This window comes from Pholis gunnellus, assembly GCF_910591455.1.
Source record: "Pholis gunnellus genome assembly, chromosome: 23".
Classification (NCBI taxonomy): domain Eukaryota; kingdom Metazoa; phylum Chordata; class Actinopteri; order Perciformes; family Pholidae; genus Pholis; species Pholis gunnellus.
This window is the reverse complement of record NC_136550.1, coordinates 1,695,033-1,709,161: the sequence shown is the minus strand read 5'-3', so window position 1 is coordinate 1,709,161 and position 14,129 is coordinate 1,695,033. Positions and strand designations below refer to the sequence as shown.

Genomic DNA, 14,129 nt, shown 5'->3' with positions numbered 1-14,129 from the left:
AAATCTCAAACTTTATTTAAATTACGCCGTTTTTTGCCGCGTAATATTTGCCTTCTGTGTCAAAACAACAGTCAGGAAACATGTATTGACGTGTGAATTAGTCTAATAAAAAACTAATTATATCTAATAAACGGTGTGTAAAGACCTGAACACTGTGACCACAGGAACTTTATTTTTCCTGCTTACAGGCTCTTTATTTAAGGTTAGGGTAGTTATTCTTCGTATGTGGTTGTTTTTTCCCTCTTTGTCGTTGTTTTGTGTCTCTTTGTAGTCATTTGTAATCTCTTTCTGGTTGTTTTGCACCTTATTATTGTTGTTTTGAAGTCCATTTGGTCTCTTTGCAGTCGTTTTGTGCCTCATTGTAGTCGTTTAGTGTCTCTCTGTAGTTGTTTTGGTCCATTTGCAGTCGTTTTGATGTCTTTGTAGATATTCTTTCTCTCTGTAGTCTTTTTGTGTCTCTTTGTAGTCGTTTTTGTCTATTTTGTAGTTGTTTTGGTGTCTTTGTAGATGTCTTTTTGCGTCTCTTTGTAGTCATGTTATGTGTCTTTGTGATCATTTGAGTCTCTTCCTAGTTGATACCAGGTTGGTTCATTTCTCTTTGAAGGACATGTTGCAGGTGAAGGCCGGGGATCCAGTAATCCATCCATGACTCTATATTTCCAGTGACTGTTTGGTTGAAAAGGCCTCAGAATCCCAGCGTCAGTGCTGAGGAGGTGAGACACTAACGAGGGTAAAGAGAGAGAGAGAGGGAGAGAGAGCGAGAGAGAGCGAGAGAGAGAGAGAGAGAGAGAGAGCGAGAGTGTGAAAGAGGGGATGAGAGTATTTACATCTTTTGTTTGAAGGCAGAAACAGAGTGAGCGAGGTGGAGACAGTGAGACAAACCCCCTCACGGTGCAAACGTTGTGTAACACATTAACGGTGATAAGTGTGTGTGAAGCACAGATCAGCGAGAACGACACACCTGAGAAACAGGAAGCGATGTCACAAACGCTGATGAGTGAGTGTGTGTGTGTGTGTGTGTGTGTGTGAACTACAGCAGCGGGATGCAAAGAGGAAACAATTGTAAACTCATGAATGTTGATGTGCTGGCGTTTGCATTATGCATCCTCTGAGCCGCCGCTCGCTCATCTAGCTGCTGATTTCTTTTTGCGTCAGACGAGGATCTCTGAGGGCAGCCGTGATCGGGCTTTTGTGTGTTTTTTGTTTGTTCAAGTCAAGCTTCGCTGAGTGCGTTTGTTCTGTTCTCAGCATCTCAGCGAGGAGGTCGGCCTGGATTTAAAAGACTAACCGCCTCACGCCTCGACTCAGCATGCGTTCCTCATGAATACATTTATAATGCTTGAATCTTAAGCAGAGCCGTTACACACAAATACATACAGACAATAATACTTTGTATGTTTGTGTCTAGAATTATCTTAAATTCACCAAAAGTTACCGTGACATAAAGCTTCATTTGCATATTTAAACCCGTAACAACAAACACAAATAAAAGTTTAAAGTGTGAACCGGATCACTTTGCTGTAATGGAACCGATCGTGAATCAATGCGGCTTATTATCTAAAGCAAACCACGACTCATCGATATTCAGCCCCCGACTCGGCTTGGACCTCACTCTGCCTCCATCAGCAGAGACACACTCATCTGTGTGTGTGTGTGTGTGTGTGTGTGTGCTGCAGGGCCGCCATATGAGCCATGATTCAAACTTGGCCTCTCCATAAGCTGCAGTTTATGTGTGTGTGTGTGTGAGAAAGTTTGCATTATGGCCGACGCAGCAGCAGCTCTGGACGCCTCGTACAGTGTTTGATTATCAGGGCGATGTGTGTGTGTGTGTGTGTGTGTGTGTGTGTGTGTGTGTGTGTGTGTGTGTGTGTGTGTGTGTGTGTGTGTGTGTGTGTGTGTGCGTGACGTTTGATGTTATCACAGCTGTTATTAGCAAACATCAAAGTCTATTTGCCAAAACTACAGACCTGCCAAAACTCTGCAGGAAGGGATTTAAAAAATGATTTGAGTAAATAAATATCCAGATCTGGTGGTTTGAGCTAAACGCTAACATGCTCATAATGCTAACATGCTGATGTTTAGCAGGTATAATGTTCACCGTCTGAGTTTAGCATGTTAGCATTCTGGCATTTGCTAGTTTCTATCTCATAAAACCTCACAATTTGTTAGAACATCAACATTAATGAGCATTCATAAATGACCCTTCCTTCACTCGTAAAAGGTTAAAAACCTTCAAATATGCATTCGTGCCCGATCGTATCTCCGATAGTCTTCTCAAATGTCTATTGCACCCAAACAGATCAAACATGGTGCAGCTCCACCGTTAGCTCCAGTGTTTCTCTCCTCAACGCGTCCGTTTGAAGACACGGACTCACGGCGAGCGTTCCGGGCGGTACTCACGTGGAGAAGGCGTTGTTCTGCCTCTCGCAGCGGATGCCTTTGCAGTTGTTGGGTTCCTCCGAGGCCTTGGTCTCATAGTAGAAGTACAGCTGGTTCAGGCCATTGGCGAACGCCAGCAGGACCTAAAACAGGAAACGTGTTCATTAACATGTTTTTATCTGTTGGAAATGAAGCAGTTCTGGATCTGACGTCATGTTTTGTGAGTGAGGTGGACCCTCTGCTCCTCCAGGGCGTTCTTCAAACACAGGAGGACGTGTTTTCTCAATCTGGAGGTGCGTAAGAGCTGCAGCTGAGCGAGCGTGAAGCCATGTGGCTTCGGTGCCTCGGGCTCTCTGAGGTGGATTTTAGGACCGCGGGGAGCCGGGCGGGTCTCGTGGGGGTTCTGTCGCAGGTTAGGAGTTCCCCTGAGAGCGAGGTAATGAGTTCTGGGTGTAAGGAAAGAGGTCCGTGGTGTCCTTCAACAAGGATGCAGTGTGTTGTTCCAAGTTTCAGAAAGAATGCAGTGGATAGAGGGAAATATCTTCACAGTAATTTGAAGAATTAGTTTCTTCTGTTGAGTTTTACGACTTCCTGATTTTTCATTCGGGTCAAAAATTTCGAATTTCGAAAGCTCAGGAACGAGTTCCTGTCAAACTTTGGGATGAATGCTAACATGTTAGCATCCTGGAATGCTAAATGTTAACATTTAAACTAGATATTAGAAACAATAGGAACATAGAAAATCTGCTCAACAAAGCAGGATTTTACTGTTGGTTGATCTGGAGCTCATTTTGAACTATTAACCAATTATTACTTCAAAGGAATATCTACTAAATGAACATCATGCTGTATTGAAGAAGACTTGAAACTAGAGATTGAGACCATAAACTCATGTTTACAATGTTTACTGAGGTAATAAATCAAGAGAGAAGTAGAGTCATTTTCTCATAGACTTCTATACAACCAGAGGAGTCGCCCCCTGGTGGACATTAGAGAGAATGCAGCTTTAACACATGAAGCTTTGGCTTCAAAAGTAAAGGTAATACTTCATTTATAAACCATCCTGCAACTTTGTTTTCCTGGTGTGTTATGAGCAGAAAACCGTCGCTGAGTAATCGTCTTAGTGTCTCACCAGACAGTAGATGAAGAGGAACTTGAGGATGTCCAGCAGCATCCTCCCCAGCGAGATCTGCAGCGGCCCGAGGTGGGAGTTGGCGGTGAAGAGGGAGATGAGTCTGAGCGAGCTGAAGATGTTGGCGATGGCGAACAGCGCCTCGGCGATCAGCGTCGGGTGCCACATCTCCCACTCCTCCCTGGGACGAGAGGAGTTGTACTGGAGAGAGAGAGAGGAAGACGTGGAGGGGATGAGGAAGAAACCCAAGAAAGGACATACAGACCAGTTTACAGCGAGAGTATACGACATTATTTACAGAAAATGGAAGCTTTAGCAACTTCTAAGTCACGTTTTTTTATACCAAACGTACATAACCCTCACCAGCTGGAGCAGATTCCGATAACATTCCTTGTGAGATCACGATGTTTTTGAAAGCATCCTCCTTTAATCCTCTGAGTCCCCCTCAAGCTCACTGCTGATCCTCTGAAACACTCTCAGTCCTGCATGCTTAACACACCTTCTTCCCTTCATTTGTCTCTCAAGCTCACACTTTATCTCCCCGTCTCCTCCTCTTTCCCTCTTTCTGTCAGCGTTCTCTTTGTTTACGACTTTTAAACTTCATCCGTCTCCCTCCGGTCACCATCGCTCTCTCTCTCCCCGCTCGGTGCCTCTCGGCTTCCCTCCTCATTCCAAATTCAGCCATTAGACTTCCACACGGAGTCCACACACACACACACACACACACACACACACACACACACACAGGGGTACAGCCGAAGAAACAGAAACAATCGCACTTAATTTGTCTCTTTCTCAGACACACACAATCCGTTCTCACTCTTGTTTCAGCTCCTCTCTGCGTCTGATACCAACTCACCAAACTACAGAAATAACCATCGACGTCATTACTAGAGGCTCAGTTCTGTAACATAAGAAGTTTAGTATTTTACTGAACTAACATACTACTTTCACCCAAAACAAGATATTTTCCTCAATCTAACTGATTGTGCTGTTGTTGCAAAAGTAAACAAAACATGTTAGTAAAGCTACGGTGGAAGTTTATTTTGAAATTTCACTGTATGCCATCAGCGAGTGGAAACTATATAGAAGTTTATTTTGAAAAGACAATGTTTCCTGTGAACATGGAAGTTTATTTTGAAAAGACAATGGCTCCTTTGAACTCTGAGGTTTATTTTGAAAATACATCCCACATGTAACGAGCAGAAACTGTACGTTTCCCGTGAACACAGAAAGTTTCACAGAGTTTCTGCCTCCGGCTGCTGCTTCAGTCAGTGTGTGTTATTGAACAGCGTGTGCGGATACAGGTGTGTGTGTGTGTGCGCACGTTATATCTGTACGTGTGCTGGATGTGTGTGTACGGGACCTGAGTAGGAGGGCCGCCCGCCATCATCAGTGACTCACAGCTGCTGCAGATGGCCCGGCCGTCTGGCGTGTGTGTGTGTCTGTGTGTGTGTGTGTGTGTGTGTGTGTGTGTGGTTACACCATTCGCTCTTAATAAACAGATCTTATATGTATGCAGAGTAACATTAAAGATGAAAGCCGTGCTGTAGAAAGTCAGCACGTTATTGCATCTAAGCCCCCTTTTTAAAAAGGTCAAAGGTCAGTCGTTACCTTGACGTAGGCCACGATCTTCAGCGAGATGGTGGCCAGGTAGAGCGAGTTCATGGCGAAGTCCATCAGGTTCCACCAGTCGTGGATGTACTCTGTGAATCCCCCGTCCCACATCTCCTTAATCTCTGCCCAGATGAACCCTGAAAACACACACACACACACACACACACACACACACACACGGTCACGCATGCACGAGGACATTAATATCATCCAGCAGCAGCTTCTGTTTGCTCGCTTTGTTCTGTTGAATGTTTTCTGTTGGCAGCAGCCTCGGGCCGGAGAGCCGGAGAGCCGGAACATTTGTTCTGAACCACTGATTTTGGAGAAAGAAGTTTTATTCTCAATAAGTCATTTTTCTGTTATTTTCTGTTCTGACACGTCTGCTCTTCTGAGACCCGTGTGATTAACGTTGGTTTCTGAACTTTAAGTTTCCATCAGAACAACAACAGAGTGAGCTGCTGAACACATGTTCACTGATTAACTCAGTTAGTTCTACTTCACCGTTTGTCATCGTTATTCAACGCACGATTGCGCAATGAAATGCAGCTGCAGCTCCCTCAACGCAGCATTAATCAGGTTAATGAAAACTATGACGTCATGTGAGACGAGACGATGACGAGGCGGAATCGACGTCAACAAACACAACTTTATCTGATCTCTATATATTTATTTTTATCAAACTTTTTAAATGAAAATTAGTTTTCTTTACAGTTGAATGAGCAACAATTTAAAGTGTAAAACGAGGAAAGATTCAGACGAAAGAGACGACGAAGAGGAACAGACGGTTTTGTATTTTTTTTCTTCAAGTGATGGCGGTTATGATTTGTCAGCTCAGAGAGAGAGAATATGGAGATGCAATCACTCATTCTCACACCCACCCACACACACACACACACACACACACACACATACACACACACACACACACACACACACACACACACATACACACACACACACACACACACACACACCCCAGCGTACACTCACACACTCGTAGACACACTCAGAGTCGTCTTAATAAGAAGCAATCAAAGTCAATCTGCATTTCTTTTTACTGTCCAGAAGAGACATTTCTTCCTCGTCAAAGTTCGGCGTCTCACATGTGTAGCGCATGTAAGAAAGAAACACAAATTATATTAACAAAAATTGTGATATGATGTCATAGATCCCCTGCTTTATGGTCTGTGTGACTCTAAATGGACCATCCTTTACTAAATGAACATCATGCTGTATTGAAGAAGACTTGAAACTAGAGACTGAGACCATAAACTCATGTTTACAATGTTTACTGAGGTAATAAATCAAGAGAGAAGTAGAGTCATTTTCTCATAGACTTCTATACAACCAGAGGAGTCGCCCCCTGGTGGACACTAGAGAGAATGCAGCTTTAACACATGAAGTAACGGCTTCGTTTGGCAGAACCGGAGGTTGCCGCCTGGTTTAAATTTGCCTCAAGGATATTATTTTTTTGTTTGGGTTTCCTGGACAGAGGACATCTGTCTGATCACAAGAAAACCTCTGAAACTTTCTTCTCTCGGCTTCATTGGAGCGCCGTTAGTTCTAAATGGCGGCGGCGATACGTACCGACCACCCACGGGAGGATCATCCACTCCACGATGGTGGGCGGGGGTCCCTGCATGTGCAGGTTGGTCCGGGCGATGTGCTGCGAGGCCAGCAGCAGGAGGAAGAGGAAGGTCAGGTAGGACGCCGTGTGGCAGATGAACTTGATGAAGGGCTTCTTCACGAAGCGGCCCAGAGCGCTCTTCGGCGCCAGCAGGTAGATCTGAGGACGAGGACGAAGAGACAGACGTGAGAGAGACAAACAGAAGAGTCTACAAGGTGTGCTGGATCGGGTTCACGCTCAGCCAGGCGCCGCCTCGTCTTGTTGCTCAAAGCTGTTACTGTTGTTGTTGTTGTTGTTGTTGTTTACTTGCTCTGCTCGTCTACTCGCTGCTGGCATCCTCAGCTGTCTCTGAGTCAGCGAGGCTTTGAATAACAGAGAGGGCGTGTTTGCATTATCAAAACGTTAATAACTTAATCACATTAAGGCGATACTTGTCCTCTCTTTAGTCGGCTTTATCTCTGAGTCCTTGAAGATGCAAACTGTGACCTTCAAAACATGAAACGTTTGCCAACAAACCACGAGAACTTTAAGATTATTTGCACGTCAATATATATATATATATAACTATTGTTTATGATTCTATGATGAACTAAATCCAACACATACTCAAGTACTTTACTGAAATACAGTTTAGAGGTACTCGTACTCGAGAAGTTACATTTTCTGCTACTTTATACTTCATACTATAAACATCAACAGTGGCTTTAAGTTAACAAACTGCCATAAATGAATATTTCGTGTATTCGTAAATATCAAATGTTCATATAGACGTAGAGATGATTTGATGCACTTTTCTTTAAAGAATCAAGTCTTGTCTGTCTTCTTCTCTTCTCCTCTTTTAAAGTAGAACAACAACACCGTTTGATTTGTAGGTCAAGTGTTGTTGTCTGTCTCCTCCAGCCAATAAACAAAGAGTTTGGTTTAATTGCTGCCCGGCAACACATTTACTGTGAGGACAGAAGTCTTTGTATCTACTCTTTCTCTTTTTCACCTCTCCTTTATTCATCCACTCTTCCAGCTCTTCTGTTTTGGATTCTTTCTCATCCTTTGTTCCTTCTGTTTCTCGCTCTACTTTTTCTTTCTCCTTTCTCTCTCCTCTTCCTCCCTCCACTCCTTTTCTTGCTCCATCCTTTCCTCACTTCCTCAATACCTCCCTTTCTCACAAACTTTCTTAAAGTCTTCTCTTCTCCTCATTTTTCGCTCCTCGTTCCCGTTTCTATTCCCTTCACCTTCACCCAGCTTCTCCTCCTCCCTCCCTCCCTCCTTTCCTCCCTCCTTTCCTCCCTCCTTTCCTCCCTCCTCACCAGTGAGAAGAAGGGAAACAGGAGTCCGATGATGAAGCAGGTGACCAGTTTGACGGCCCAGTGTCGTCTCCTCCAGCCTGGGAAGCCGTCGTACCACAGCGTGGCCAGAAGCTGCTGGCAGTTTGGCTGAGCCACGAACTGAGAGAGAGAGAGAGAGAGAGAGAGAGAGAGAGAGAGAGAGAGAGAGAGAGAGAGAGAGAGAGAGAGATAGGAAACACAGAAAAGTGACTTTGGGAGTTTTGAACGATGACTTCCTGCCTCGATGAAAGCGTCCGTAAGCGACTCGTACATCCTCCAGAGGCCACAGCGCTGCTGATGAGAGACCTTCACCACACACACACACACACACACACACACACACACACACACACACACACACACACACACACACACACACTGTCTTTATTTATCTACTTCACGTCATTAAAAACAGTCAAACCGTAAGTTGAACTCTTCTTTCACACGCTTGTGCAACATGGAGTAAAGGTATCGTGTGTGAACGTGAGAGGATCCAGAAGCACAAACCTCTTCATGTTGCTGATTTACATAATAACACTAAGACGACGCTAATAAGCAGATAAGGAGGAAACAATGTAATCGTCTGTGTATCTGTGTGATGAACACGCAGCTATCAGCCTGAAGCAGGTACATCTGGAGGAGATTTCCTCGGCGGTGCCAAAAGGTCGCAGCACCTCCCGCCCCGACAGAAGAGGAGCTGCAGGTTTTGCCTCCATTTACATCTCATTACAGCTCCTCCTCTGATGCTGCCGGCATCACACCGGCGGCTGTTTGTCCCCCCGTCAGCCCTTCAGCCGCCCTCTGAGTCACCAAACAAGCTGAGTCCTCTCCTCTTCCTCTTCCCATTGTCTTAACTCCTAATCCCCCCTTCCCTCTCCATCCCTCGTCACGTCTGAGCGACGGTCCTGGATCGTAGATAAGTCTCAAAGCTCTGAGAAGGACTTGAGGAGACGGCAGGTTATCTGTCCCTCTGTGGCACAAACAGCCTATTTAATAAATGAATAAATAAAAATCCAGCTCCGTTCTGTGTGTGTTTGTTTTTTTGCACGTCCACACGAGGACGTGAAGATTTGGCTAAAAAGCTAAAAAAGAGACGAGCTGCCAGAAACACTCGGTTCAGCACCTGAAGACGTCAATCAAGCGCGGCGCTCGGCTGCTTCTCTGAAAACGGGAACATTTGGTGGCGGCTGCACATTTCAACACTTCCTTGTTTTCTTAGCAGTGTGGGCTGCTTTCATAAATAATTGATCCTGGCACGTCTTTATTTTGGATGGTACGTGACTGATACCTCAGCTCTCTGAGTGGGACCGGAGCTCTGATTTCTTTTTTTGCCGTCACGGCTCCATAACTCTGCAGCATCGTGTATACGAAGCTGGTTTCCTGCACATGTGGACGTAACTTAAGTCAGGTTTGAGGAAGAGGAGCAGACAGCTGCTCCTCCTTCACCACCACGTGCAGAACACACAATACCGACGAATTACGGTGCAACACCAGACGTCACGCGTTCGTTCCTCTCCGTGCTCTGGAGGTGAACACGGAGCGGTTTGTTCATGTATCATTCAGAGCTCGGCCGTCCACCCAGGAGACCGCCGGTCGTGCCGAATGTGAAAACACCATCCTTTTCCTAAATCTAAGTACAAAGGTTGTGTTGCCTAAACCTTCCCGGGTTGTTTCCTGTGAAGACAGAAGTTTATTTTGCATGCATGTAACAAGCATGTTGCTGGAAAACACACGAAGCAGCTCGGAGCGCTGCAGCAGGAGGCGGGAACGCAAAACCTGTGAAAATACCCAAAGAGCTGTCCATGGTGCTGAAACCACATGGACGTACAGATCAGAGTCATTCCCAGACAAATGCTATTTAATTAATTTGCTTATAATAATAATAATAATAATAATAATGATAATAATAATAATAATAATAATAATAATAATAATAATAATAATAATAATAATAATAAAGGTAATCTGCATGATGAATAAGTTAAACACTAACATTGAGGAATAATTACTGATTCATTTGAGCGGGACAGGCGAGGTGTCGTAGGTACGGGACCACTGTGTGACAACTGTGACGTTGCAGGTTTATTGCATAACACGTGTGTGTGTGTGTGTGTGTGTGTGTGTGTGTGTGTGTGTGTGTGTGTGTGTGTGTGTGTGTGTGAAACAATAAATGAGATGTAGTGTTTTTATCTTTTTTTGGCACAGGAGGGTTTCTACTCAGTTTAATCATCTCACGTCGTCCTTACACCTCCGATAACAACGACCAGAGTGAACTACAGCGGATATGACCTTAACACACACACACACACACACACACACACACACACACACACACACACACACACACACACACACACACACACACACACACACACACACACACACACAGCTTCAGAGCCAGTTGTTCAACCTCTTATCTGGTTGTGTGTGTGTGTGTGTGTGTGTGTGTGTGTGTGTGTGTGTGTGTGTGTGTGTGTGTGTGTGTGTGTGTGTGTGTGTGTGTGATAACGAGAGGATTTAATTATACAGATGAACACGATTGAAGCAGGAAAAGAAGGAGAAAGGAGGAGAAGGAGTTAAAGTGCTAGAAGTCAAACCAAGGTGGCTGCTCCCTCTTCCTGCTCCTTCTCCTCCTCCTCTTCCTCTCGTTCCAGCCTCCAGTCCTCCTTTCTTTTTCTACCCTTCTTCTTCTTTTTCTGTTCTCCTCTTCATCCTCAGTGCTCCTCCTCTTCTCCTTCCCACTCCATCTCCTCCTCCTCTTTTTCTCCATTTATTCACCCCCCTTTCGTTTCAGCCTTGCGTCCACTCCTCCTCCTCCTCTTCCTTCTCCTTCTCCTCCTCCTCTCTCTCTCTCTCTTTTCCTCCCTTCCGCCGTCTTCACCTCCTCTCTTCTTTATCCTAATTCCCCTCCTTCTCCTCCAGCCCTTCCTCTTTCCTCTCCTCCTTCCTCTCCCTCCATCCCTCTCTCGGCTCCGGTTTGGTTTTCCTGTTGCCATGGCAGCAGTATGCTAATGAGGGAGTTGATCTCCGGGCTCCACTAAAACTACAGCAGTCGGCTCCTTCCTCTCCTCTTCTTCGGCTTCAGCCTCGTCTTCGCCGTCAGTCGTCGAACATCCTCGTCATCCTCACAGAAGAAAACAAACTCGACGTTGACGCTGCGGCTCCTCGACCAATCAGAGAGCCGGTCTGAGACGCACCGGAGGACAGACGTTCAGACAATAACAGGAAGCAGCTACAATGATGAGATCATGAGTCTGTGTTTATGGACAAGTGAAGAGTAGACGATGGGATGTGTGTTTCATTGATTTCTCCCTCTCTCTCTCCCTCTCCCCCTCTCTCTCCCTCTCTCTACCTCTCCCCTCTCTCCCCCTCTCTCTCCCTCTCTCTCCCTCTCTCTCCCTCTCTCTCTCTCTCCCCCTCTCTCTCCCTCTCTCCCTCTCTCCTAACAGGCCGGGTCAGTGAAGCGAAAACTGCGGAGGACAAAGTCTTAATCTCAGTTTGCCCGCAGCACAGAAGCCACACTCTTTCATGCTAATCCAATAGCAGCTTTACATAACACACACACACACACACACACACACACACACCTACACACACACACACACACACACACACACACACACTCTACTCTTACTGCTTGCAGTCGTCTGCTGGTTGGGGAGAGAAAAAGGGAACGAGGGTGTTACAAGCACACGAGCTCTGATCTGAAGAGCGCCATTTTAAAATGACAAATTTACTTTCAAAAATTGCAAAAAGGAGAAAATGTTGTCTCCTGTCTTTATGCTAAGCTAGGCTAACCACAAGTTGTCTCTAGCTCTGTACACACATGTTATTGTCAGATCATGCCACGACGCATTAAAGGTGCATAATGGGAGACGGGGAGCGTTTGTGTTGCCTCTCAACAGCTCTCAACATGAGCCGGCGGGTAGCAGCTAACACTGCTAACAGTGCTAACAGTGCTGGAGGAGGGACCTGAGGGCTAATGCACTAACATGCAATAAACAAATGCTGGTCGGAGTACTTTTAAGTCCCTGCTGATTAAAACACAACATTTCCTGATTTTGCAAGAAAACGAGAGACTTTTATTGTGAAAAATTTGATGAATTGAAATTTAAAAAAGTTATTTTTAGTGCTGTAAATTAAAGCGATCACAAATGGAAAGTGTAAATGTTAAAAGGAGAAACCAGACGTGTCAGTAAAAAGACTTTTAATCGTTAAATCATAATTTAAAGATGTTTAAACACATTAAACCGTCCTTTTTCAGCGTAAACGAAGCAACTTTGAATCTACTTTGACTCAACAAAACAACATGTTTCGAGGAACGTGAAAGCCTTTTCTACGTAATAAATCAATTAATACTTGTTTCAAATCATTTGTTTGAGTCTTTAAATGCATTATTTAAAAGCAAATTTAATTTATTTGTCTTAAAAGCTATGAATCTATTGTTTAATTGCATTCAAACATAAAAAACTCTGTTTGTACTCTGCAGATTCTATAACCAGTGACCTCTGATCCTCTGATTGAGCTCTTTTAAAGTCGACAACCTTCAACCTTTAAAGGTTGTTTGTCAAGAAAAACATTCTGCAGCCTAAAGAGGTTTATTTTGTCTAAAGAGGTTTATTGTGTCTGTTGCAGCGATGAGGACGCAGGCTGAGAAGTGTTTTTGATTCCTGATAGATGCAGCCAGTCATCCGGCTCGTTCTCTGGGGGGTTTGGCACAGACATGGAAATTAGCTGAGTGGGAAAATAAAATGTCCCCAAAACCTCCATTTCTTCCTGGAGAGGAAGTTCAGATGAGTCACGTTGCTGCGAGATGAAAAGGCTCTTATGATACAGTCAGGCGGCTCCGACAGGTTCCATGACGGACGGGGAACCAAACGTGACTCCTATTGCTGATTATAACACGTTATTAAGTGAATAATTAAAGCTGCATTCTCTCTAGTGTCCACCAGGGGGCGACTCCTCTGGTTGTATAGAAGTCTATGAGAAAATGACTCTACTTCTCTCTTGATTTATTACCTCAGTAAACATTGTAAACATGAGTTTATGGTCTCAATCTCTAGTTTCAAGTCTTCTTCAATACAGCATGATGTTCATTTAGTAAATGATGGTCCATTTAGAGTCACACAGACCATAAAGCAGGGGACGCTTTAGGGGCGGGGCTACACGGTGATTGACAGGTTGCAAAAAAGAGAAAAGATGGTGACGGCAAAAATTGCCAAACTCAAGGTTTCAAAACTTCAGTCCACAAACTAATGAGTGACGTCATAACGAACCGTCTTTAAAAAGAGATATTTCTGTTTTTCAGAATTCTGTTGCTGAACTCAAACCGTCTCTTTGCCGCCGCAGTGCTCCCGTTATTAACCCCTCGAGTCGGGGCTCAGCTGGCTTTAGTGATCCGATCTCTCCGTGTGGTCGCATCCTGCCTGCACAGTCCGAACACATGCAAAGCAGATGAATCGCAGACTCGGAGTCCACTCGAGTCCACCGCCGCCCACGTCATCCTCCTCCCACAGCAGCGTGTTCACAGCGCGCCCTCCTATAATCACCGCTGTGCTCGGCTTGCTCTTCTAGCTGCATGCCTGCTGTTAGAAGCTGCCCGTGCAGCATCAGAGTTTGCTCTCCCCTGCAGGGGGAGACGGTCACTCCTCAGCCTGTGTCGGGTTCTGTAATGACTCCTAACAGGATCATCCAGGTGTCTCCGCTGCACAAAAGCCCCGCAAACACCAGCGGCTACAAAGGAGGCGGACCGGCCTCACGCGCTCGGGTCACTTGTGTTCTGCTCCCGACATTTAAACCACAATCTGCCACACAAAGCTTCCTTCCAGCTAACTCTTTTTTTTAAATTTCTGGGCAGTCTGCCTCGGCCACTGAACTCAGAAATATGCTGATGAGTTGATTCAGTGTCTCTGCGGCCTGATGTGATCCACACAAAGCAGCGCGAGTGTGATTTATATGCAAATATGGAAAAGTGCCCTCGTGTTCACGTTTGATCCGCCTCTCCGCTCATCAACTCTTTCTCTCTCACACTGTGTTGTGATGTGGTCACCGT

General features: G+C 45.1%; 1 protein-coding gene across 1 annotated transcript in view; it reads right to left on the bottom strand.

The window, feature by feature from the left end:
• Positions 1–14,129, bottom strand: part of trpc5a (transient receptor potential cation channel, subfamily C, member 5a) — a gene marked incomplete at both ends in the record, with an annotated part of 48,075 nt that overhangs the window by 9,806 nt on the left and 24,140 nt on the right. Inside the window, 5 exons of the mRNA XM_079185149.1 lie at positions 2,401–2,522; positions 3,512–3,712; positions 5,126–5,265; positions 6,716–6,914; positions 8,060–8,197. Of these exons, the coding sequence (XP_079041275.1) occupies positions 2,401–2,522; positions 3,512–3,712; positions 5,126–5,265; positions 6,716–6,914; positions 8,060–8,197 (800 nt within the window). The remainder of the gene's footprint in view (positions 1–2,400; positions 2,523–3,511; positions 3,713–5,125; positions 5,266–6,715; positions 6,915–8,059; positions 8,198–14,129) is intronic.